The sequence below is a fragment of the Rutilus rutilus genome (assembly GCF_951802725.1).
Source record: "Rutilus rutilus genome assembly, chromosome: 4".
NCBI classification, from domain to species: Eukaryota; Metazoa; Chordata; class Actinopteri; order Cypriniformes; family Leuciscidae; genus Rutilus; species Rutilus rutilus.
Genome location: NC_140212.1, coordinates 19,238,291 through 19,265,254, shown reverse-complemented (window position 1 = coordinate 19,265,254; position 26,964 = coordinate 19,238,291). Strand labels below are relative to the sequence as shown.

Sequence of the window (26,964 nt, the reverse complement as noted above, 5' to 3'; positions counted from 1 at the left end):
TGCTATAGCTTTTAACTAAGAAATATCTAGTGTACTATATTATATTCTAATACACTACTAATTACTCTTTCTAAAAGTATTGGATTAGCCCTAATTATTACTAATTAATTTCAAAATCCCATAGCAACCTCAGCCAGTTTACAATAGAAATAAAATATATATATTTTAACATTTCCAACAAATAACAAAATAACATTGTAAATGTTAAAATAGATAAATAAAACGACATAAAATGTATATATTATAATGTAAATAAAATGTATATATTTATTACCAGGTAAGTAATAGTACCGTAATACGGAAGCCCTGAACCGCAACGTAAAAAAAAAAGAAAAAAAAAAAGATTATAATAATCAAATTTACCTCAAAATTGTTATACATGTTCACCTTACCTAGTAGCCCAATGTTGTTGAAACTTGAAAGTATGGGCACATCTTTCAATATGTTCAAAGCATGTTTATAATAAGCTTTCAAAAGACAGTAAGTCTGAACCTGCAACTTAAAAAATAACTAAATTCTTCTTTTTTTTGGAGCTTTTGCAAGTATTTTAATGAGTTTTAAATTTGAAAAAATTAAAGTGCATCTAAAAAAATGATCTAATACAATACAATAATTCTTCAACTTCATTAGTTCAAAGTACCAGTAATGCAATTTAATTCACTTTCTGTTCAATTACGTAATAAATACAATTGATATGCAACACCACATTTAATCCAGTGCATTCAGTCATCGTTTTAGAAGTTAAATAACTTCTGCAATTAAATATTCCCTTTGTATTTCAGAATAATTATGCCTATTATGAATAATTAAACCCTATTATGCTACGTTTTCCAATACAAATACATTTAAAATCAGTAGTAGACATTTATACGAAGTACAGTAATACATGAGGTCAATATTCATTTAAAAGTAAGTTAATAAGTGATGCAAGAAAGAGCATAATTTGAATCTTTACCTTTAAGGAATAGGTATCCATTTCTCAATTTCAAGTGCAGCTAAAACTAGTTCTAATAGCTTGAAAAAACCTGAGCATATCGCACAATTCAAGTAATCCTATACTGAGGTGAAAACAGTATTCACTCACCTGATTAAATCTATGTAGTGTTCAGTAGTGATTAGCGGTTTCATTATAGTATTAATACTTGTAATAACTGTCCTTCTTATTATAAAGCTTCTATAAATCAGAGACTATTTGCAAATCACGTAACACTTAATTTTACAGTGTCTTTGTTACACATTACATGCATTTACTGTAGTAATAACTATGCAAGGTTGGATAAATTAACTTGTAAAGTAATGTTTTACACTATTGTGAAACAGTAACTAATCCCATTACTTAGTTACTTTTTATAGAAAGTAATGTGTTACGTTACTTTTTCTCACCTGGGCTGGGCTTGCTTGTTTGTTTTATAACTAAGCCATTTCACAGCAAAATTGAAATGAATAAGCCTCAGGCTGAAGGAAGCGCAAAGTCAATAAATGGGAAAGTTGTGTTACCTATGTGAAAAAGTAACTTGTAATTTCAAAAGTAATGCGATACTTTACTAGTTACTTGAAAAAGTAATCTGATTATGTAACTTGCGTTAGTTGTAATGCGTTACATCAAACACTGATCACATGCAACTAACCCTAAAATGTAATTAATTATTATTACTCAGTACTTAAATGTATAATTACACTGTAACAAGGACACCTTAAAATGAAGTGTAACCCACAGTTATGTGAGGTTAGTAACCCTAATCTTTGAATTGCTATATTAGGTTGAAATGCCTTCAACTAATAAAAATAAGTTTAACAAACAACGCTACCTGACATAATTCTATAACCCGGATTGATAAAAACCTTCACGGACTAACAAACGATGTTTATATCCAGTGTTCATTACTTTCTAGAATGTAGAGAAGAAGTGCTGGAGAAAAACCCCTGGGTGATGTTTCTGAAACTGCTTGGCCAGTCGTCTCTTCTGTTTGACGGACAGGTCGTCACTGAGAGCAATGCTGTGCATTAACCGCTTTAAGCTGTCAAGAGTGGCCTTATCTTTGTTATCCTCATACTGCTGGAGCGACACCTGCTGGCAGAATGTGAACACTGCAAAGGCAAAAGAAGCAGCTTCAGGAGATGATAATCAAATCAATGCAGAAATCATCTTTATAGGGAGACTGTGAGTGAACTTACGTGCTACATTATCTAGATCCCTCCCTTGCTGCAAGGTTTGTAGTGTCTTCCTCACAGCCTCAATCAATGACAACGGGGTCTAGATGCACAGGTATGAACGAAAAATGATTTAAACATCCTGTGATTTGAACAGAACTTTCAGAGATAATGTATTTGTAAAAAGGGCACACCTTAAAGAGTTGAGTGTGATTATCCATGAGGAACAGCAGTAGTTGCTCACATTGGATTCGAGTCATTTCTTTACTCTGGATCACAGCCTTCACAAACGTCTTGCTGACCAAAGCACGGTTCTCAGTCTGTTTCAACACAAATGTACAAAACACAACCAAAATTATAAAATATATTTTAGACGAAAATGTAGCCCATGAATTATACTATTCCAGTAAGTATAAACATTTACAGTAAGATATTTTTTTTTAAAGAAATTAATACTTTTCTTCAGCAAGAATGCATTAAATTGATGTGACAGTAAAGGCATATGCTGTTATAAAAAAAACAATTTCAAATAAATGCCGTTCTTTCAGAACTTTATATTTATATCATATGAAGCAGCACAGCTGTTTCCAACATGTTTCTTGAGCAGCAAATTATCATATTAGAATGATTTCTGAAGGATCATGTGACACTGAAGAATGAGTAATGAAGCTGAAAATTCAGCTGTGCATCACAGGAATAAATTACATTTTTACAAATAAATTAAAATAGAAAATAGATATTTTAAATTGAAATATTTCACGATATTACTGCTTTTACTGTATTTTTTATCAATTAAATGCAGCCTTGGTGAGCATAAAGTCTTTTGAATGGTAGTGTTGGTGTATAATAATACAATAATTAATATTTTTTGTGTTAAGGAAAATGAATTAATGGGGGGGGGGGGGGGGGGGGATAAGATCTAATGCATAACTTTTTTAGTAGGAATTCCAAGAGCGCATGCACACACACACATATATATATATATATATATATATATATATATATATATAATATTGATCTTTGAAATTGATTAGAGAACTGCATTTATCTTTGAGTATTTTCTATGCTGATACAGAAAATGGTTTTAATCAATCAATCAACCTCATGCGATGGTTTAAACAGATTGAACTCTTGATCACCTGCTTGTGCAGTCTGAAAGCTTCATTATCTGCAGCGGCTGCCATAAAACCCAACAGTCTGCGCAATTCGTCTCTGCTCGTGGACTCCAACATCTGCAGACAGAGCTGAGTCGCTCTCAAAGCATCCTGACCTCTCCCACAATCTACACACAAAGATTATTCTAAATAACGCATTATTCACAAACGACATTGAGCCCACTGTGTTTTACAAATTACCCAAAAGATGTAGGATTCCAGTCTGGATGTCCGTGTAGCGGCCTGGCAGTAGTGGAGGTCTCTCTGGGCTGTTGTAATACTTGGCGATGGTGTCGAACAGCAGTCTCTTGTGCTTCCCCTCCCCAGATGTTGCATTCTGCTGGATGAGTTGCTCACTGGCAGCCACGATTAACTGATCCGGGAACAGCTCAAGACAATCCACCGCTGCCACCAGCCAAGAGTCCAACCTTCGAAGAGATGAATGACACACACACACAGGTGAACCCACATGAAAACCATGAATCTGAATGTGACGGCACTGAGTATTGTGCACTGACTCGTGAAGGCTGAGACTCTCTGAGACTTCACGATCCACGCAGGTGTTGGAGATGACCAGGTCGCCGTGGCTGCGCAGAGATGAGCGCAGGGGCTCCGGTTTGGCAGGCGAGGTCAGAATACAGTCCAGCATGGAGATCTCAACCACCTGTAGCAACTGAAGTAACGTCTGCTGCCTCCAAACGTCCCGCACCACTGAGACAAACAGAAGAAGAGAAGAAATAGTAAGGGGTATTAGTAAGTCACGCATCCTTCTGCACTGCTGTCTAATCGTCTGTCAATGTTTTTCACCATCTCATGCCATGACAATTGTGTCTTTAAGATACAGCAAGTTAAAACTAGTTTAAAAGTTGAGTTTTAGCACATAGCCATGTTTAATGTGCTAAAACTCATCTTGTAAATGGAACTAAAACACTAACAAAAAACCTTTTTGTTAAGTGTTTTATTTTAAGTTATTTTTTTATTTAATAATTTATAAGCTTTCATTAACACACAAACACCCTAAAGATCCCTTACGAACCTCTGTTCAGTATACACTATTATAAAAAAATAGTAAGTAAAACAATACAACGAGCATTGCAATAATAAGTCTTATATATATATTCTACACAGTTTAATAGTTTTAAATGGTTAAAGGTTTAAAAAAGAGACAGGCCATATTCAGACCAGCATCAGACAACGTCAGACCGGATTAAACCACATAAAACCAATTTAGACCTCAACATATCTTCAAGAAACCACTTCAGACTCTATTTAAACCTTTCATTTTGATCTCAACAGACACCAAATCAGACTCTATTAGACCACAATACACTACATTCAGAGCCCCAAGAAACCATTTCAATCTTCGCTTGAACCTCCTCAGGCCCATTCAGAACTCATCAGAGACAATAAAGGACTATATCTGAACCCCAAGAACCATTACACCACATGAGACATTCAAGAAAAAAACACTTTAGACTTCACTTAAACCTCTTTAGACTCATTTACATCTCAACAGACATCAACTCAGACCCCATCAGACTCTTTCAGACCACAATAGACTACCAGAAACAGCCATAGTTTTGCCCTGTGATGTAAACTAAAGGCTATATGAAAAGGCCAAACACTTAAATAAGCTCCACCCCAACTTATTTACATACTTACTATATCAACACAGTGAGGAAATCTACTTCTAATGGTTCTCCTGATAAGTGAATACAACACATTTTGTATGGTCAAAAGACTTTAAAAGCAAATGCAATGAGGGGAAGAAATTGTGTTCATTAAAAATCTAAATTATGAGCAGTTTCACCTTTTTTTGAGAGGAAACTGTTGGAAATTGCAGCACGATGTAGATCAGAGGGCACGGATGGGTGCAGGTTTATATTCTTCAGTAGTCTCTCCACTCTTCTGTCTGATGATCCAAGAACCAAAGGGTTGGAGATCGTCTGCATTTCTCCAAACCTACAAACAAACAACATAAAACACTTAAGTGCTGCAAATTAAACTTTTAGACGCGGTAATGATTCAAATGCAATTACCTTGAAGAGGTCTTCCACTTTCCGGTTTGTTTGTCAGGAGTCTGGTTCTCACCGCCACCGTACCTCTTTTTGGCCGATCCGTCCAGGAAGCGGTACAGGCTGCAGCTGGAATCCTCAAAGGTCATTTCTTTTTCTCGTCTGAAGAGCTTCATCCCGACGGGTTCGAACACTCTAGACTCCATTAAGGCTTGGCAGAGCCTGGCAGCTTTGAGACGGGACACTTCGCTGGAGCAGAAATAGATGTTCTGCATGAGGTGGCTCAGAACCACGTCCACCGCATCAGAGCCGGTGAAGCAGTCAGGATGGATGCGCAGGTGCTGTCTGCGGGGTCGGAGCTCCACCTGCGACCGCAGGGCTTCAATGATGTTCTGCCACAGCTGGGTGGCCCTGAAGGGCCCAGAGAAACCTAAAAGACATCAGGACAAGATGATGAAGTCTTCATACATGAACAAAAAGTACCAAAAAACGTTTACTGAGCATGTTCCACGGTAATAATAACATGCTTTATGACACGTGCCATTGCAATACCATGTTTCTAGTACCATGCTTGGTCTTACTTTTAACCCCTTAACAGTTAGTCCCATTTTTTGGGGCATAGACCCCAAAATGACACTTCCACTTTAAATTGTAATAAATCTTGAATACTTAGGAACACAGACCTAAGTTTGGTCTCTTTTTACACTTGCCAAATTATTGTATTAGTGAAAAAAAAAAAAAAAAATTATATATATATATATATATATGTTTAAGTTTAAGAAAATGTCAATATATATAAAATATATATATATATATATATACATATAAAATATATATTTTACAAAACATGTTTTACTCTGAAACTGCAAGGAATTCAAAGCCAAAAACCTGAACAATTTGTGCTTAAGGACTCCATACATGGTTTGAGTCATCTGACCCATATATATACGTAATTTTTATAATATTTATGAAGTAGACATCATATTTAGAAGTAATATAGGCAGTTTGTCGGTAATTGATTTGAATCCAACCTCTAACAAACACATAAATGACATGCCAAAAGAACACGGATGTGTGTTATGGCTCGCCACATCACAAATGGATAATCTATCATTTCTTTATATTTAAAACATTTTCAGACCTTTTTTTTTTTTCTTAAAAAAAATAGAATGGATGTTATCTTTTGAAATCTTGGGGGAAGATGCATAGATGCATTTTTATCAAAAATAGAGGCCAGGGGAGCATATACAGGGAAAACAACACAGGTCCAAGTATTGATCCCTGTGGAACACCACAACCAAGAGGTGTGTTGGAAGATGAGTGCTCCAACCCTAACCCCAGACGAACTTGCACTTGGTGAAAAAAGAACATGAGGTTTATGACAATTTAAAAAAAATATATAAAATATACTATTAAGATATGAAGTAGCCTACACTTCAAGTGCACATTCAAAACAATTAAGCACAATTATGTTCACAAAGAGTGGTGTTATCATCTGATATATCACTTTACCTTTCCAACACGTTTATACTTTGTCTTTATAAATTATAACCGTCTTTATAAACAGTGTAATAATGCTGTTTCAATCTAGTTATTATGACGGAAACATGTCACCATATTATAGTTGACTAACGTTATACGTTTACATTAAGCACAAAAGACTCGGTTCATTACATTATTAGAAATCAGCTCATTTAAAACTTGTTATTTAATCCGTGATGCTGAAGAACGCCATTATAATCGAAACATAATAAATATAATAAAAACACGGTAAAAGCTGTTTAGCTTAGCTGAATGACCTGAATCACCTGATAAGGATCTTGATTCATTTGGTCTAGTTCGTTATCAAACTGGTGGAAATATAAAGGTAACGTTTAAAATCAAACTGTACAGAAATATAAAGGCTAAGTTCGTATAAACCATTTTTTGTACCTGACAGTTGTTTATTCTCTCTGAAACAGGTTTGACTGTTCAGTCTTCTGAACCGAGGAGTCAAATCCACCGCCATTGCGGCACCGGAAATGGCGTCACATGCCCGTTCTCTGACGTACATCGGTGCGACGAGGCTCCGATCTGGGATCAGCTGCAGTATGTAAGACGGAATTTACATTCTACGCGTTTGCGTGAATGAATCTGATCCTAGAAACCTTGTGAGGTACCACTATCTCTACCGTGTGAACTCACACGCAGTTACAATTTACCAAGAAAGTGGAACTGTGGAAAAATAATATAATCACGCCCATCCAATATATAATATTATAAGATCGAACCATAGATTTATTGGTAGTCTAGTTTTTGCTGCAGAAATAAGATACTTTTCCATCGTTTGTGTGTGTGTATAATCCTGTATATTAGATATATAGGATATGCTTTCATATAAAGGATTTTTAACAGAATTAAACCAAATGTAATATTTATATTGAGATATTACATTTAAATGTCGATAAATAATTCATAATTCATACTAGAAATCAGAATGACGAGTAGTGTCATCTCTATTCAATTGACATATGGGGAATATGAGGAAATTCTATACTGTGTGTGTCATATAGAGATGGAATAACTTCATATTACATGGAATTAATATTATACAATTGAATGGTTTCGTTTCCACACGAGGACGAGTGAGATTTGAGTAACTTATGTGAAAGTGTTTGCGGTGACTTGAGTCCGACTGACACGTAAACATTAGTCATCATACACACTGTTTAAACTGGTTCACGCGCCCTTCACGTGTTTCTACTTGGTTTAAATCTGAATATCTATTTCAAGATATTAAACGCGACTCTTTTTGTTTTGAGAGGTCTGGACACCGGCTCGGGCTCGCGTGTCCTCTCCGGCATGACGTCACAGAGGGACACTCCACTCCACGCGACAAGTGTAGACAAGATGGCGCTCGCTGTTGTGCCACAGAAGTAACCAGTGCTTGACGAAAAAATCAGGTTAGTGAAATATCACCTATTTTAAACAGCTCCGATCTAATCGCGTTTACACCAGTGGCGGAAATAAAACACAATCAGTGTATTTCTCTCGCCCAGCACCTCAGGCTCACCCCTGTGCGGTTTGATTTTAGCATTAGCACACTAGCATCCCGTGTGTTGGTTAACTTTCCTCTATAACAGGCTCATTAGAGACACTAAACAGGCTGAGGTGCTCTGAGCTCAGCTGTTAACCGGGTTAGCTCTTTGAAACCATGTAGATGAAGGAGTTAGTTAGCACCAATCATCATTCACCGTTCGCGCGCCTAAACACCTTCAAAGTCAAACTGAGTTTAACTAGTTAAATGAGATCAATTTGGTTGTCCACCCTCGATTAAATACAATACCAGAATTGAATCCGCGTAAAAGCAGAGTGATAAAGACGAGCACTGACTGTGCAGTACAAAAGCAATGTGCCATAGGCATATTTAAACTTCTAAATACGACTAATGTCAACAAACTAGGTGTATTTCTAGTGTGACTAGTTTGTTTTTGTTAAAGACACGTGGGGGCCCGAGGAACTGGGTGTTATTTTGGACGTGATACAGATAACCAGGCATCTGTGAAGCTAAATAAGGGCCATTTACAAATGCATTTGCTTAAGCCAGGAGGTTGTTTACTTGCGAAGCTAGTTACATACTTATGTTTAAAGTGCCTTATTTAAGTTTTAAAATACGGGGATTCATGTGAAGCATCAAGATACTGTCGTGTTTTTTGGACAGAGCACCATGGAAATACCTTTTTTATACATACCATGTAAATACTGTGGTACTTGTATTTTGAGTGACATGTAAATACCATGTTATTTGAATATTGTAGTGATATGTTTCAAAATACTACAGTGTTTCCATTTGGTTGCTTGTGTACCATGGTAGTATCCTGATATTGATGGTACTTTTTGAAATACCTTTAAGGACCTTGAAATGGTAATCACTCTGTATCATAGTGCATTTCACTCTACCTAGGTAGTACTGTACTGGAGAAATACAGAGATTGTTAGTTTCTATGTGGTCACTCTTGTGTGTGTGTGTGTGTGTGTGTGTGTGTGCGTGCGTATTACGGGAATAGATTCTTCCTCCTGTTGTCTCAGATCAATCGTGCTCTTGAACAATAGTTTTATGATGGTTCTGTTAAATTGGTGTTTGGATATGATAAAATGTACACGGTCTTTCTCAGGGTTAATTTGATACAGAATCACTAAGTCACAAAACACTGAAGAAGACCTTGGCTTGTTACCATCGCACATTCACTGCCGTCCAAAAGTTTAGAGAGGGTAGATACGTTTTTGTTTTTTTGCAAAGCTGAATTTTCAGCATCGTTACTCCAGTCTTCAGTGTCACATGATCCTTCAGAAATCATTCTAATATGCTGATTTGCATGTGGAAACCATGATGCATTCTTTCACGATTATTTGATTAATAGAAATTTCAAAAGAACAGCATTTATTAGACATTTTTGTAAGAATGAAAAAGTTGTTACTGTCACTTTAAAAAGAAAAAAATCTTGCTGACCTTTAAAATGGTTGTGTATGTACTGAAATAATGAATATGTCTTTAAAACAACATGCATCCATCTTTTTTTCGCTGCAGATTGACCATCATGCCTTGGGAGGAGCTGGTTTCGCTGCTGGCTGCCGTCACCACGGTGATGTGAAGAGGGGCAGTGACTGACTGTGATGGACAGGTGTAAGCACGTGGGTCGCCTAAGACTCGCGCGGGACCACTCGATCCTAAACCCGCAGAAATGGCACTGTGTGGACTGCAACACCACAGAGTCGGTGTGGGCATGTCTCAGCTGTTCGCACGTAGCGTGTGGACGCTACATAGAAGAACACGCGCTTCAGCACTTTAAGGTATGTGTTACATACATGTAATTGATGTATTGTTTAAAGCCATATAAATAAATACATACGGCATCTAATAGTTTGTTAATTTAGTTTACTGAGGAAAAAAGTATTGATTTTCTTTTTGACGTTAAAATGCTTGCTCCCGTCTCAGCTTTAAAATGCAGCATCAAGTAATTAATTGGTTGATCTTGAAATTATACACTTTACCTTTAGATATAAATGTGAATATCCCCAAAAAATGTTTAAACTTATCAGACTGTGTCTTATTTTATAAGGATGTGTATTTGATTTGTTCATAGGAGCAGCATCACCCTTTGGCCCTGGAGGTGAATGAATTGTATGTATACTGCTACTTGTGCGACGACTACGTGCTGAATGATAACGCGACGGGTGATTTAAAGCTGCTGCGTAGCACGCTAAGCGCCATTAAGAGCCAGTGCTATGAAGTCACCACGCGCAGCGGGCGCACCTTGCGCTCATCCTCCGCCACCGGAGACCAGCTGTCAACCAGCACGCAGGAGCTGCAGTTGCGCGACGAGGACCGCATGTTCACGGCGCTGTGGCACCGGCGCCGCGCTCTGATTGGTCGCGTGTTCCGCTTGTGGTTTGTACAAACGGAACGGGGGAGGACGCGATTGGAGGAGGAGCGGCAGCAGGAGGAAGAGGAGGAGAGGAAGCGGGAGGCGCGGGAAAGGCGGCGGCAACTCAAACGGCAGCTCAAAGAGGAGCTGGAAAGCGCACCTCCGAGGAAGAGTCATCGCATTCGTCGGCAGAGCCTAAAAGCAGATTCTGCAGATCCCGCGGCAGTGCCGGCCAATAGAACCAAATCTGTGAGACGTAGGTCGGCTCCTCCTCGCGTCTCCACCCGTACTCCACGAACTCCTAGAGAGAGAACGCCTCAACAGAGGCCGCGTCCACAAGCCAAGGCCAAACGGCCCCGGGCCCAACCTCCTAAAACAGGTGATTCGCCTATCAAGCGGCGACCCACCGTAACTCCAGGAGTGACGGGTTTGCGCAATCTTGGCAATACTTGCTACATGAACTCAATTTTGCAAGTTCTGAGTCACTTGCATGTATTCCGGGAGTGCTTTTTGAGACTGGATCTGAACCAGGCGCTGGAACTGCTAGCCTCGGCCGTCAGCCGCAAGTTAGGACTCTCTGCTCAGCGCGTGACGCAGCCCAAAGGCTCTACCCAGTGGTCGGGGCTCAGCGGAGGGGCCTCCCGTTCACGAAACATGGAGCTTATACAACCCAAGGAGCCCAGCTCCAAACACATCTCGCTTTGTCATGAGTTACACACACTGTTCCAGGTTATGTGGTCAGGCAAGTGGGCTCTGGTGTCCCCATTTGCAATGCTACACTCCGTGTGGCAGCTGATCCCGGCGTTCCGGGGTTATGGACAACAGGATGCACAGGAATTTCTTTGCGAACTCTTAGATAAAGTCCAGCATGAGCTGGAACGGACCAGAACGCTTACACCTGCCACTGTTCCAGCCAATCAGAGACGGCTTATCAAACAGGTTCTCAGTGTGGTCAACACCATCTTTCATGGCCAGCTCCTCAGTCAGGTAATGGGTTTCCAGATAATCACATCTGCTGATTAACATGAAACATTAGGCCAGCAACAAACTCTACGCAAGTGCACAGACTTGGTCAAAGCACTGCACGGGTGCTTAAAATTATCCAATAATTTACTCCCCCTCAAGCCATCCTAGGTGTTTATGACTTTCCTATTTCATCCAAACACAATCTGAGTTATAGTAAGCTTCATAATGGGAGTGAGCTTGAGTTTTTGAAGCTCCAAAAAAACACATCCATCCATCAATAAGTAATCCATACGGCTCCAAGAAATAATAAATGCCTTCACAGAGAATAGAGCAAAACAAAACACCGGTCAGGAATTAGAAGTCTAAAATTAGAAGAGTCTCCAGAGTCGTCTACTCTAACCTTTGCTTACACTACTCCTATATCCTACGTCGGGTCAGAGGTCACTCTTCCGCCGGAATTCGACTTGCGTACGGCCGTTACCAGAAGCCAGTGATTATAGTTTATAAATCCGGGTATTTTTCTTACAGAAACGCATTGCTTCGCAAGGCTTTATTAACCCCCTGGAGTGTATGGATTACTTTTATGATGGATTGATCGATGTGCTTTTTTGGGGGGCTTCAAAATCTAAGGTACCATTTATTCCCATTATAAAGCTTGGAAGAGCCAGGATATTTTTTAATATAACTCCGATTGTGTTTGGCTGAAAGAAGAAAGTCATATAAACCTCGGATGGCTTGAGGGCGAGTAAATTATGGGATAGTTTTAATTTTTGGGTGAACTATCCCTTTAAGTTTGGTCAATGGATCACAAGGGTGTACTTGCTTTACTTGCTTTGGCGGTAACCAAACTTAATCAGTACTTAAGGGCGTGATAGTTACATTCAAATGTTAGTTACCTTTAGTATTTTGTTCTGGCATGTCAGTAGTTCACCTGAAAGGCCCTGTTCCAAATGGTGTGTTCATGAAGTCCACAAGGTTTTCAATCACCTGGAGGGCCAACATCCTGCAGTAATCCTGAAGACCTTTATCAGCTGGTTCAGGTGTTTTATTGGAGTTGGAGCTCAACTCTGCAGGACAGTGGCCCTCCAGGAGTAGGATCGTACACCCCGCCATATGGTGTCCCATTTGACATTTCTAGGTTTCAGAGGGGTGCTTACAAGTGCCCCTCCTGTTGAAGCTACAAAGTGCACATCAAAGACGACTACCCGACAGCCTATGCAGAATTATGAAGGACGACAAGGGCTTAGGGCGGCATTTGGCATAGGACCAAGAATAACACTGTTTACACTGCACCTGTTGTATTCTCAGTGTTGCTGCATGTTCTTGCTTTCTCTGACAAATTGTGTATGCTTCTACATGCGCACGCTTGATTTAATTTGTGTTCACGTAATTGACATGGTTTCTTCTTTAAGCATTTTTACACATTTAACATTCAGTTTGGCTAAAAATCCCTGTGTCTCTTCTTGTAGGTGAGGTGTTTAGCATGTGATCATCGCTCAAACACAATAGAGCCCTTCTGGGATCTTTCTTTGGAATTTCCGGAACGTTATCACAGCAACAGTAAGGATGCTGCACTGGTTCCATGTGGGTTGACGGAGATGCTGGCCAAGTTTACAGAGACCGAGGCTTTGGAGGGAGCCATATATGCTTGCGACCACTGCAACAGTGAGTTGGAAACATGCCAACATGTCATGTGACTGTTGGGAAACATGGCAGGATAATAAATAGCCTGGAACTTGAAAGGGATATCATGGCACTCGTAGTGTGAAGTGTGTTATTTCTGCACTAGTGCAGTTTTTTTTCCGCACCCCAAACACTACCCAGTGCTCGTCTTCAATTGGCCAGTTAAATAGATAACTCCACCCCCAAACTCACATAATTAACTGAGCCTAAAGCTCTCGTCAAGCCAATCAAACAAAGAGAGCAATATTTAGAAAGCATCAGTGTTTACATTCTTCAGAATATCAGCCTTCTAATGGCTAACTTACAGTTGTCTAAACATTAAACAGGGATGCAATTAGAACACACTTCACTTTTAAGTTTAACGCTCCTCCCGAGGAGGCAATCCCACTTGATCATCAAAAATGTCTCGTTTTTCTGTCTCTTTAAGGCAAACGACGGCGATTCTGCTCAAAGCAAGTGGTCTTGACTGAAGCTCAAAAACAGTTGATGGTTCACAAACTGCCTCATGTTCTCAGACTGCACCTCAAACGCTTCAGGTATCCACACGAGCGCATGAAATCCTGGATTTTCCCAACTTTGAGGTTTCTGTCGTCAAGTCAGATGTTAACGTGTACGCGTGTGTTTAGGTGGTCCGGGAGAAACCACAGGGAGAAGATTGGCGTGCACGTTCAGTTTGAGCAGGAGCTGAACATGGAACCGTACTGCTGCAAAGACTCCAGTAACCTACCCCACCTGCAACACTTCCTCTACCAACTCTCTGCTGTCGTCATGCACCATGGGAAGGGGTTTGGCTCCGGCCACTACACTGCCTTTTGTTATAATACGGAAGGAGGTAAAACATTCTTCTTTTCATCTGCCACGTCAGAATTTTGCATGCAGTAGATATATTATATGTAAAAAAGGTATACACAGTACTTTTGTTTGACTCGTGCAAGTGTACCAGAAATGGCTTGACGTTACTAGTGTAAACGCATAACCAGAAGTACATCTGCATAGAAAAGTAGTCCCTTCATTAAAGGACCATTTATAAAATGTTAAAGCTCAAAAAACACATTATAATCGCTTTAGCAACAAATACAAAAGGTACATTTATGCTTTTAAATGCTCCAGAATAGACTTCCATTGTTAGTGCATTAGCGTAAGTACAGATGCTATGCATAGTTCTTAAAGGGATACTTCACCAATTAGCATTAAGCTTTGTACCAGTAGAAACCCGGTAGTATTTTCGAATGGCCATGCTTCCCTCCCTCATGTCCCCCTGAGACGAGAGATTTCTGTATTGTGTGTCCAGAAAAAAACTCATATGACGCAAAAATCATCATTTTACGTCATCGGAGGCTTTTTTGGCCAGAGGCTAGAGACTACAGCCAGTAGTAGGAGCTCGTTCTGCATGTTTTCAACCCGCCTATAGGGGGATCTCATGATAAAACGGCGTTTTCTCAGTTTCGAGTCAACTAGTAGCCTAGTTGTATCATTTCTTCCGATACTGCCCTCTGTAACCGGTAGGCGTGGCTTGGGAGCGGCCTCGTAGTGCATTCTGGGAGTTGTTGTCTTTCATCCACATGAGCCAAAAATACATTTTCTGGCTTTTCTCAGTCTAGAAGGAACCAACTTCTAAAATAATTTCACATTTCTACTACATAAATGACACAATTTAAACACATTCATCTTTTCAGCGGTGAAATATCCCTTTAAAGACCCCCTGTAGTCAATAATTGTATCCCTCAAAACTCACCAAAATGACATATTTAAAAGTTTTTTCCTTGAAAAAAAACCTTCATGCCTTAAAATAGCTTGAATGTAACTCTACACCCTTGCTTTTAGTATACACGGTTCTATGAATAAGCAAATTAGCCCCGCCTCCACTCACTCGCACCAGCTCAGAGACAGAGATCCACTCGATCACACATTGGCGCGATTGGTTACAAGGTAGTTTGTGACGTCAGAAACACCAGCGATTTCAAACCGTGTTTTTGAGACTGTCTTTGTTTCACTGCAGTTTTAAGGAGAAAATCATCAGCAATGGTGTCGACTTATGATTTTGCACATGATTTGTCTTAAAACATATTAAAAACACCACATAGACATATAAACAAGATTCAAAGCTTGATTTTCACCACAGGGGGACTTTAATTGTATTTATATTTTATCATATTGAAACTGAAACATTTAAAATCAACTTATTAACTATTAACTTTTTTTTTTTTTTTGCAAGTTTAAATGAAGTTATTATAAATCTATTCAGGTAGAAGTTCGTATTTTTGTCGTTAATGCGTCTTATCCTCTTTCTTCTCAGGGTTTTGGGTGCACTGTAACGACTCTAAACTGAGTGTATGTGCCGTGGAGGAAGTGTGTAAGGCCCAGGCTTACATTCTCTTCTACACACAGAGAAACTCTCAGGACAAAAGCAAAGCCAGTGACCTCTGACCTCCGCTGAGTAGCCAGTCAACCGCAGAGACTGTTTGTTTTGTACATTCTGTTGATATCGTTTTGAGACGGTTAGCTTGTCTCCTTTTTCTAGTGTACAGCAAATGTGGAAGAGTATGTTTTTGTCACGCACACTTATGCCTTAAAGTTATACAACTGACAGATTTTGGTAGGAGGCATTCATGCAGCGATTGTAGCGTTCGTTTGTGTGCATGTACGAAGAGAGCGAGATTGTCCAAGTCGGAAGCGTTGATGCCCTCATTAGTGTCTCTGTGTTTCCCTGATTGATGTCATCAAACCAAAGTTGAGTTTTGAATGTGTTCCGAGCTTGAAATGTTTGTGGCGTCAGGATGAAAGAAAGTGTAAGAAACAATGTTTTCTCTCTTCATATTAAAAGTGTTTTAATATCTTCAGACATATTTTTAAAGTGCCCTGCCAAGTCAAATCAGTTTAACTCTTTCCCCGCCAGTGTTAAAAAGAAATTGCCAAAATTTGAAACGCCAGCTTTTTTAAAATCAAAACGTTTCATGGCCCTCAGACTATTTTGTTGTATGAACATCTGAACATGCAATATATCAAAAGAAAGAACGGAGGCTCTGCTTTTCAACAAACAAAAACACGTTTTATTCTAGCTTCATGCATTCACAACACTTGAATGTGGGTAAGTTTCATAAAAAAGGCAACATTTTGAGCACAAAGCTGAGAAAATCTTGTTTTTGTCATAGACTACGTCAGGAAGGGATTCAATGATTCACGATGATTAAAACATAGATGGAGTCCATCAAAGATTCACAGTCCTGTACCTCGCCCTTGGTCGACATATCATTCTGTAACATTAGGCAGTTTTGATTTATGTGGTTTAATGTTGATGATCGCGTTATTTTACATATCCTTGTGCTTGCATATGATATCGCTTGTTTGTATCGCATTCGCCTGTGTTTTGATCATGAGATACAGTACTCTTTCAGAGGATATCATAACCCCTACCATATAAAGGCCGGGACACACCGTTTTTCAGCGTCGGTCGGCTTAGTTTTTCGGTGTGTTCCGCACTATCAGCATGATTATAATGCTCTAGTCGGGCGTCGTTTTTTTTTTGTGTGTGTGTGTGTGTGTGTGTGTTTTGGGTCGTCGATGAGAGAGGGAGAACTCTGATTGGCTATTCAGCTTAGCGAACCAGTCAGTGCACGAGAATGGCGAGCGAAGAAGTCAAGACGGAACAGAAGGCTCATAATTTTACCTCATCTTACCAGAACATTTGAATGCACAGATATTTTCATAATAACATGAGCCGACTGGAAAGAAGAAAGTGATCAGCGTTATTGATATTCAAATATCTGCTTTGTTTACGGTTTGTAAATCTACAGTCCTAGTAGTTTCGGTTTCCCTTTTTGAATGACGAATATCGAATATTAATACCTGCTGATATATACAGATATTTACTTACACAGGCACTATAGTCGACTTGAGTCCTTTTGGTGTGTTCAAGCTCATCTTTTTGGCCGAGACGCAACACGACAACAGTCAGCTTTCGTCGGCTTGGTGTGTCCCGGGCTTACAGTGGAAAAAAACCGGAAATGCAAAACTTTTCGTAAATGGCGGGAAAAGAGTTAACGATGTTGAGACTTTTAAACGAGTCGATTCAGGAATTTTTCTGTCTCCTTCTCAGAATGTAGTTTTATACCTGGTATTTGGGTAGATATTTTTTTTCCCATTTTACAGGAAAATGTAAAAGTTTTTTTTTTTTTTTTACCAGCAAAAGACAAGGTATGCTGTATACATTGTCTGTGTGTGGCGTTAGACCGTTCTCTAGTTTGTACACTTTGTTGGATGTATGTGTTTGTGAGACACGCACACACTTGCTCAAATATCTTACAGTTTCCACATCTGGTTTGTTGTTCTTTTTCATCAATCGAGCAAGTATAGATGTAAAACTATGCAAATTGTTACCTCAATTCATAGAGAAATTTACCTCAATAAAAGGAGAATATTTTTGCATTTTTCTAAACAACCTTGCTAACTGTTTTCTTTACTATTTAAAAATTTTGGGTGAAATTATATTAATTGTCTATGAAATGTGTATGTCTCTGTTATTTACAATTACAAACTTCAGGATTCATTCAAAAAAACCTGAAACCATTGAGAAAACTGCAGCATAACATTTACATAATTTTAATTTAAAACCTGATATCTTGAGCAGAGTTTCCTCATGTCACAGCTACCATTTAAAAAAATCAGTTTCAAAGTTTGTATTCTTAATAAAACCCACTTAATCTTAATTTCATGAATAATGCTAAAAATAGTTTTGCAATGATGACCGATTTAACCTGTAAAGAACTACAAACAATTTGAAGTATTGTACAGTTTATTTTGTCTTTTTTTAAAACAAAAGGGAGTTCAAAATGTAATAGGTAGGCTACTAGATGAGACAGCCATTTGATATTATACAAATACCAAAAAACAACAAAAAAAAAAACTGTAAAAGCTGTGCGCATTACGACTGACTACCTGATGAATTTGTTTTTCTTGCAAAAGCCCTTCAGTGACGTGTAAAGCCAAGCAGCCATACTTTACATGATCTCTTTCACTGCACAGAGCACAAAAGAGTACAAAGGTTTTGTCTTGCTCACTTAATTCGGGCACTGGCTTGTACACATGCATAGTAGTTTGCCTAACTTAATGCTGAGTATATGCTGTATGGTCAAAATAGCATTTCAGGGTTTAAACTAGGGTTTCTTCTTTTAAGAATACCTGTTTTTTATGTTTTTTTTTTGCATGGGACTGAAGTGTGTTTATGCATAAGTCTCAGTAGTCGTCTCCACGGCTCACGACTTCCTTGCACGTAGGTCTGAGCAGGATGGTGTGTTCATACTGAGCCGTGTACGAGCCCTTGGCGTCACACAGAGGGGGGTAGGGGTCGATGATGCCCAGGTCACACAGGTTCTTCAGGGCCATCAGGTACTTGCTTTCACCCAAACGGTCGAGCCAGCGGCGACAGAACGCCAGGGTGCAGAAGTTCTCGTTCACCACGTTTAGCAAGTGCTTTGCCCTGGGCAGCCTGAAGTTCATTAATGAAAGGTTACAATGTGTTTCTTTTGATCCATTAATCTGGTTTAAAGAATAGAGCAGTCTGAACATTCTTCAAACTGTCTACTTTTGGTTTCCACAGAAAACTCATACAGGTTTGGAATGACAGAAGGGTGAGTGAACAATAACAGAATTTTCATTTCTGGATTAACTTTTCCTTTATGAGCTTCAAACTTCTATAAAATGTGGTTGTCTGTTAATATTTTATCATTTTGATTTTCATAAACATAAAACTATTGTTGTATAAATAGCTGCATCAGCCTAATGCATAAACAAACAAAATAAATTTTTTGAAATTTACAAAAATTATATTATAATATTCGTAATTATATTCGTAACACCTCAATTTTTCTTAAAAACACTTATAATAGTTGTGACGTCAAAACAAGGAAGTTTTTTTTTTTTTTTGGCAGTGGTTCGCACAAGATTTTCTTACATTTCCTTAAATTCTAAATTGTGAGGTATAAACTGGCAATTCTGAGAAAAAAAAAGTAGTATTTTTTTCCCCCTCAAAATTGGACTTAACTCGCAATTGCGAGTTTATATCTAAAAATTCTGAGAAAAGAGGTTGGAATTGCGAGATATAAACTCGCATTTGCCAGAAAAAGTCAGAATTGCGAGAAAGAAGTCAGAATTGTGATATATAAACTCGCATTTACCAGAAAAAAAATCTGAATTGGAGATATGAACTCGCAATTGTGAGGAAAAAAAGTCCGAATTACGAGATATAAACTCACAATTGCGAGGTAAAGTCCGAATTGCGAGAAAACGTCAGACCTTCAAGATGTAAGCTCGAAATTGTGAGAAAGTCAGAATTGCGAGATATAAACTCACAATTTCTGAGAGAAAAAAGATAAAAAAATTTAAATCACAATTACGAGATGTAACCGAGATTAAAAGTCGCAATTACTTTATTTTTTTATTCAGTGAAGGAAACAAGCTTCCAAAAATCCCTGCACCACTTTATTCTAATTTAAAACCATATATTTTAGCAGATTTTCCTCATCATGATGTCACAACTATTCCTCTAAGATCAGAAAGGTTTTCTGAAACAGATCTTCCAGAACTGCACCAAAGTGCTCTACATGCACTAGTAGCGTATTTATGAATGGCTGATACCTGATTGGCACATGTCCAACATCAAAGTTCTTCATGTAATGGGAGCAGTCCATGTCATCATGCACCACTCCTTTACCAGTACTGCCGAACGTCTCAATAGCGAACACGTCCCCCTCCTGGACGTCAATGGAAATGAACAGAGAGCCAGTCAAAATACTTCATCGCTTTTTCTATAAAGAGGATGATGATGAATGTAACAAATTGCCTTTTCAGTTGTGATTATCAGAAAGGACAATTACACAACTTGTGCAATTAGCTTTAGCATATATGCTAGCATACAATTATAACCACTGGGGCTTGAAATTGAATACCGTATAAGTGTATATTGCACATAATTTGTATACTATTGTACACAAATCATACTGTATACAAAGTTTAAAAAAATAAATAAAAGGAACATGAACCCGTAAGCAACAAGGAAAGTTTCAAACAGTAGTATACTACATTGTTGTCACTTGACTTCATGCCATAAATAAAAATGGTTGCCTTTTTCAGTTTTCATTCAGGTTTTAGTGGCCAAACAAATGGCGGTATGATCAAGACGAATGAAAAAAAAAAAATCGTAATTTTGAATTGAAAATACAGGCTATTATTTATGTGATTTATGTAATTCATAACTGAATGTGACAAGAAACATTAGACATACATTTTTTATAACCATGTGAATGTTCAATTATGGTTAATTTGTAAAAAGTCAAGATTATGGGATACAGTCTTCCATCCAGCATATACTGCAGAAATAGTAAGAGTAGTAATCTAGTATGCTATTCTAAACATAGCTAATGTGAAATGGACACCTTTACGATTAGAGAATGGCGTGAAATCCATGCATACTGCGCACAGTATACATACTGCATTAATAGTAGTATGCTATTCCAGACATAGCCAAAGTGATACAGACATCTTCAATGCAACACGCACAAGATGACCATGACAAACACACACCTCCATTCTGGTGGCTTCTCCTCCCTTCACTATAGGCACGGTTTTACCAGCGTGTATCCGATACTGACCAATAGAGTGTCCGTTCAGATTCCGGATAGGTTTGACTGAGGAAATGCACACAAAATTATGTCAGTTTAAGAGATTAATATTATTATTATTATTATTATTTCCAATTTCAGTCAATACCTTGGTACGTTTTCCCATCTATTTCAACCTCGTACGACTCCATCACTTCCTGTATTGCTTCTCCAACATCGCAAAGACGTACATCTATACCTGCACACTGTGAAAGAGAGATTGTTAATTCTGCACACACGCACGATAATTTATGGTGTCAGTCGCACACACACACTCACATTAATGCCTGTGTCGGTAGCGTCTCTCACAGCCTCAAGCAAGCGGTCAAACTTTGGATTGAAGGTGACAGTGAAGGCACAGTCAATGATCCTGCCTGAAAAACACACACACACACACACACACACACACACACAGTGCAGTAAATACTTAGTGCACTTCAAAACTTCATTTATGCCGACATTGTTCCCACCGCTTTATGAATCCTTTCTTATGATAAAAATGAAACTGAGTATCTAATTCATTTCGCAGTCCATCGCTCATCTGCAGTCCGCTCTCCAGTGAAAATATTAAATCAAATGCATAATAATTTCCCCCCACTTTCCTAATAGGTATTTCTCAGATCATGAGAAACAGATTCAGCCAAATACGTCTAAGTAGTGTACAGCTGCAATTTTGTTCTATTAAAACATGATATTGAATTGTTTTATGTTAAGGTTTTTAATTAAAGGGATAGTTCACTTTGAAATAAAATTTTGGTATGTTTTAGCTTAACTCAAGGGCATCCAAGATGTAGGTGTCTTTGTTTCCGCAGTAGTTTCAATTTTGATATTTTTAGGTCAAACCGTTCTTGTCTGTCAGTCATATAATGCAGGTCTATGGTCACCACCTCAAAGAGCATGCACAGAGAAGTCCAAATTAAACAATTCCCCATCGTAAGTACACATTGATGGCCTAAGACACGAAACGAGCGGTTTGTGTGAGAAAACGAACAGTATTTATATCATTTTTACCTCTTGTACACAACCACGTCCAAGTGATCTGAAGCCAGAACGCGCGCACAGTCACACACCAGGAAGCGCGCACGCCCTCAGATCACTTGGACGTGGTTGTGTACAAGAGATAAAAACTATATAAATACTGTTCGTTTTCTCACACAAACCGCTCGTTTCGTGTCTTAGGCCATCAATGTGTACTTACGATGGGGAATTGTTTAATTTGGACTCTGTGCGTGCTCTTTGAGGTGGTGACCATAGACCTGCATTATATGACTGACAGACAAGAACGGTTTGACCTAAAAATATCAAAATTGAAACTACTGTGGAAACAAAGACACCTACATCTTGGATGCCCTTGAGGTAAGCTAAAACATATAAAAAATTTATTTCAAAGTGAACTATCCCTTTAAGTAACAGTTATATAAATCAAACAATAATGATTTAATTCTTATTTTATAATATTTATATGGCTTTTAATTACAATGACTTATAATTATTATTATTATTAAAATCCAATCATCATAATTTAATTCTTATTTTATATGAAGTACTTTACATGGCTTTTCATAATATTCTATATAATATGTTATTATTATTATTATGATGATGATGTAGTAGTAGTAGTAGTAGTAAAAGTAAACCAGTCATAATAATTTAATAATTTGTGTTTTACTAGTAGAAGTAAAAAACAATCATAATTGAATTTTAGGAGTACTTTACATTGCTTTCAATTATTAAGATTGTTTTTTTTATTATTATTATTATTATTATTATTATTAATTTTTTTATTATTAAAAGCCAATCATCATAATTTTTCTCAGATTTTATATTACGTGCTTTGTGATTTATTATCAAATTTAACTACATGGCTTTTAATTATGTTTAATAATACTATTACGTTAGTATTTGAATACTATTATAAAACACTATTATCATCATAAAGGCAGGTGTGTCGTCCATGGCCATACCGTTGATGTGTGTGCCGAAGTCAATCTTGCACACGTCGTCGTACTGGAGGACTGTGGGGTCTCCAGCGTTAGGTGTGTAGTGAGCAGCACAGTTATTCAGCGAGCAGCCGGTGGGAAACGCCAGCCCTGCGTTCAGACCGTCCTCTTTGATCAACTTCCTACTGCAGTCCTCCAACCGCTCGCTGAACCAGAGAAAACACAGAGAAAAAGAGATAATACTAGTAAACTGGACACTTGGGCTTTGATGTCCATTTCTTTTATGTAGAACATCACTTCATATTTTCAAACCAGGTTGGAGTAAATTTTTCCTACTTTAACACCTTAAAAAATAATCACACTGTAGGTTTACAGATATTAATATCCTCACCAGATGTCAATCATAGTCATTCCAGGTTTAATCCAGCTTTTCACATATTGCCGCACCTGCCGATGGGCTTCAGCCGCCTGCCGGAAATCACTCCACATCTCCTCGTTGGCTTTATCCAACATTTTCTTCTCCTCACTGCTCGTTCTCCAAGCGGCGCTAGAGCTGAGAGGTCCAAAACAACACTTGAGAGGACGTAGCAAGAACATATATTTACCTTGAGAATATCCACCATCATATAAACGCTATTAAAGATGGACATATAAATGTCTCTCCAGGCCATTACGGACTTTCTGTAAGGATCGGGAAAAGTCTTGCAAATGGGGTGAAACGCCGGATTTTAGCTGATGTGCTAATAAATATTCTACCAGTCTATTAAATAAAAATTATAAAGTACATCAAGAAATACATTTAAATTTTTATAAATGAAAAACCTTTCTGTTATTCCCTGTAATGATTCATTAGTTTAACATTTGTCTAATCACGTAAAATCAGTCAATTGCAACTTATAGCTGACTGGTTGTACCTTTTCTGACTATTATGGTTAAAGTTTGGCAAAGTCAAGTCAAGACTATAAATTTCCAGGCCATAAACGCCTTCGAAGATGCCGCAGGAATTCAGTAAGATGATGTGAGGAAGTTTATGAGTTGGCCCTCGCACACACACACACACAACTATTTTTGGAGAGAGTACTTTAGGCGCGAGGGAACATAAGTGACCTCTATGTCAGTAGTCTCAGCGATATAATATTACACAGAGCACAGGGTAATACGAGGTAGAGCGGCCCGTAGAAAGTACAAGGTGACCTGAGGGGTGTTTAAGAGTGTATTCACATTGAGAAAAGACAAAACATCCTTACCCATCCTGTGATAGAGGGTATTCACACTCCTGACCCACAGGGAACACTCCGCTGGTGTACAGATCACAAATGGGGATGGATGGAGGGTCCGTTTGGGTTTTGGCTACAAGAGAGAAGAAGGTATATCAATGTGAGAACAACATCTTCAGTAAGTTCTAAACCTCTATGAATTAATCTTTTGTGGAACTCAAAAGAAGATGTTTCACAGAATGTTCACGCTGCTCTTTTCCACACAAAGCATTTGGGCACCATTTTTTAAATGCGCCTACAGTTCACACAGAACAAGAACACTACCTGACGATAGGGAGACAGTCTGAAGACACAAAATCTCATAAAAGCTCACTGAGATGATACATTATAAAGTTATCACGCAATTCTTCTGGGAGGATCATTTTATTTAGGCTAGCAAAATATCTCACTATTTACTAATGTGTCCTGGTCGCACTCAGTCACCGTTAAACGTTTGGTCTAAAACACAACTGCTCTCATGTTTTACCGCAGGACAGCAATTACGAGTAAATTATTATCATCTTTGCAGGACTGCGATATGAAGAGAGTAAAAAGTAACATATCTTTAAAAACAGTGTAAAAGTGAATAGCACATAACAGGCACAATACCGGTATAAACATACATATCTATCGGTTCAATGTGTTTCACATGACTAAACATGCATCATCATTTTCAAACACCTCCGTTTTTACAGTCCACACGACACTGGTTTCAACTAAAAACGGAAAACGTATGGCCGTTCATTTACACATCTGTGTTTTGGGGGCCTTAAAACGCAAACTTTTGAAAACGGGTTTCAAAGTGCAAAGTATCAAGAAAATGATACTGTTATAGTCTCCATGTAAACTACAAAAACGCAGATGGGTGAAAACGATTAGGTCATGCTCATGTGTATTACATGTTCAGTCTAATAGGTGCGTAGTGTTTCATTACAAAGTGACATCGCCAACTACTGGCATGAATAATACAGTGTTTTTAGTCTTTTTTTTTCGGTGGATTCGTGTGAACGGGGTTTCCTTTGTACACGAAAAACGCAGAAGAGAAACTTTGGCCATGTGTTTGTCACCCACTTTGGGCATGACAACAATGTACTAAATGGAAAAGAGACGACAATGTTGTCAAAACAATCCCCGTTCACAAGGATCTGCCCAAAGTGGGTGACAAACACATGCCCAAAGTTTCTCTTCTGCGTTTTTCGTGTACAAAGGAAACCCCGTTCACACGAATCCACAAAAAAAAAAAAAAAAAAACACATTAAAAACGCTGTATTATTCATGCCAGGCCAGTAGTTGGCGATGTCACTCTGTAAAGAAACACTACACGCCTATAGACTGAACCAGGGGGGGGGTAATTGAGCTCTCGAATAGCGTACCACCCCCAGGGGCCGCCATTGGCTAACAAGCCATCACCTGCTGTTAGCATTCCATTGACTCCCATTCATTTTGGCGTCACTTTGACAGCGAATAACTTTACATCTAAGGCGTTTAAAGATTCCATTTGTCCATTGTTTATTTCTAAAGAAACACGACAATGTATAAAAGGCTCCATTACCTTGTATCTTACGTCATGGCCCAGTAGAAGCAGTTTTTGTAAAAGTAGGCTAACGATTGCGTCATAACCACGCGACTCTCTGGAAATTACCGTATAGACCGGAAGAGAAGCTCGCAGTCAATCGGGGGAACGTGGAGGCATAAAGTCCGATAAAGTCAAGGGAGAAGCCCATAGAGAGTCATAAAGTTGCTCCTGCTCCTAGCTCATGGACAGCTCCTACTCACACTCTCCGTCTCTGCAAGTTTCGGAAGGGAATGATTCAGATTTCTCTTGGCACAGCTACTAGAAGACAGACGGGTTGCTCACATCACATCTACGTCGTCAAGCTCAGTTTGAGTCTGCGCAGTACGCTCAGCCATCAGGAAGTGAGAGCTTCTAATTTGCTTCACTTTTTCTCCGTTGAAACCTATGGGGTCGCTGTGTCCAGTTTATATACTGTCTATGGACTGAACATGTAATACACATGAGCATGACGTCATCATTTTCACCAATCTGCGTGTTTGTAGTTTACATGGAGACTACAACAGTATCATTTTCAAAAACTTGCACTTGCCGCCAAAACGCCGTTGTCGTCTAAACGAACGGCCAAAACGCATAAAATCTTTTCCAGTTTTAGTTGAAAACGGTGTCATGTAAACGGCCCCTTAGGAAAACGTTTTCAAAATAAAGTTTCCGCAAGACAAAGACACCAGCTCAGTGTGGACGGAAGGCCAAAACGGAGAGAAAAAGATGCGTTTTCAAACGAAAACGAGCACTATAAACATTTCCCTTATGCTTTTACTTCTTTCGAGCACCAAGGAAGATGGATTGTAAATGAATAAATTCTTTCTCGTTTTTTGAGAGAAAATACTTTAAAGGGATACTCCACTTTTTTCGGAAATATGCTCATTTTACATCTCCCCCAGAGTTAAACATTTGAGTTTTACCGTTTTAGAATCCATTCAGCCGAACTCCGGGTCTGACGGTACCACTTTTAGCATAGCTTAGCACAGATCATTGATTCTGAGTCCAGTAGCATTTCTTTCAAAATTACCAAAGAGTTTCAATATTTTTCCTATTTAAAACTTGACTCTTCTGTAGTTAAACCGTGTACTAAGATCGACGGAAAATGAAAAGTTGCGATTTTCTAAGCCTATATGACTAGGAACTACTCTCATTCCAGCGTAATAATCAAGGAACTGTGCGGC

At 38.5% G+C, this 26,964-nt stretch overlaps 3 protein-coding genes across 3 annotated transcripts in view; 1 reads left to right on the top strand and 2 right to left on the bottom strand.

The window, feature by feature from the left end:
• Nucleotides 1–529: 529 nt before the first annotated feature.
• On the bottom strand, nucleotides 530–7,337 carry depdc4 (DEP domain containing 4). Its single transcript, XM_084408116.1, has 9 exons — nucleotides 7,253–7,337; nucleotides 5,345–5,750; nucleotides 5,116–5,267; nucleotides 3,824–4,016; nucleotides 3,507–3,733; nucleotides 3,291–3,433; nucleotides 2,346–2,471; nucleotides 2,176–2,254; nucleotides 530–2,088 (listed from the first exon to the last, which is right to left on the bottom strand). Exons 1-9 carry the CDS (start codon nucleotides 7,326–7,328, stop codon nucleotides 1,889–1,891), a joined length of 1,602 nt encoding a protein of 533 aa, XP_084264242.1. The 5' UTR covers nucleotides 7,329–7,337; the 3' UTR covers nucleotides 530–1,888.
• An 842-nt stretch (nucleotides 7,338–8,179) lies between these two features.
• On the top strand, nucleotides 8,180–17,812 carry usp44 (ubiquitin specific peptidase 44). Its single transcript, XM_084408218.1, has 7 exons — nucleotides 8,180–8,262; nucleotides 9,888–10,150; nucleotides 10,444–11,712; nucleotides 13,161–13,356; nucleotides 13,802–13,910; nucleotides 14,001–14,206; nucleotides 15,671–17,812. Exons 2-7 carry the CDS (start codon nucleotides 9,974–9,976, stop codon nucleotides 15,799–15,801), a joined length of 2,088 nt encoding a protein of 695 aa, XP_084264344.1. The 5' UTR covers nucleotides 8,180–8,262; nucleotides 9,888–9,973; the 3' UTR covers nucleotides 15,802–17,812.
• A 339-nt stretch (nucleotides 17,813–18,151) lies between these two features.
• metap2a (methionyl aminopeptidase 2a) overlaps nucleotides 18,152–26,964 on the bottom strand; it is a 12,795-nt gene continuing 3,982 nt past the window's right edge. Inside the window, exons 4-11 of the mRNA XM_084408219.1 lie at nucleotides 24,217–24,319; nucleotides 23,361–23,522; nucleotides 22,994–23,175; nucleotides 21,309–21,403; nucleotides 21,139–21,235; nucleotides 20,953–21,056; nucleotides 20,008–20,123; nucleotides 18,152–18,859 (exon numbers count right to left, since the gene is read on the bottom strand). Coding sequence (XP_084264345.1) covers nucleotides 18,607–18,859; nucleotides 20,008–20,123; nucleotides 20,953–21,056; nucleotides 21,139–21,235; nucleotides 21,309–21,403; nucleotides 22,994–23,175; nucleotides 23,361–23,522; nucleotides 24,217–24,319 — 1,112 coding nt within the window. The 3' untranslated portion in view covers nucleotides 18,152–18,606. The remainder of the gene's footprint in view (nucleotides 18,860–20,007; nucleotides 20,124–20,952; nucleotides 21,057–21,138; nucleotides 21,236–21,308; nucleotides 21,404–22,993; nucleotides 23,176–23,360; nucleotides 23,523–24,216; nucleotides 24,320–26,964) is intronic.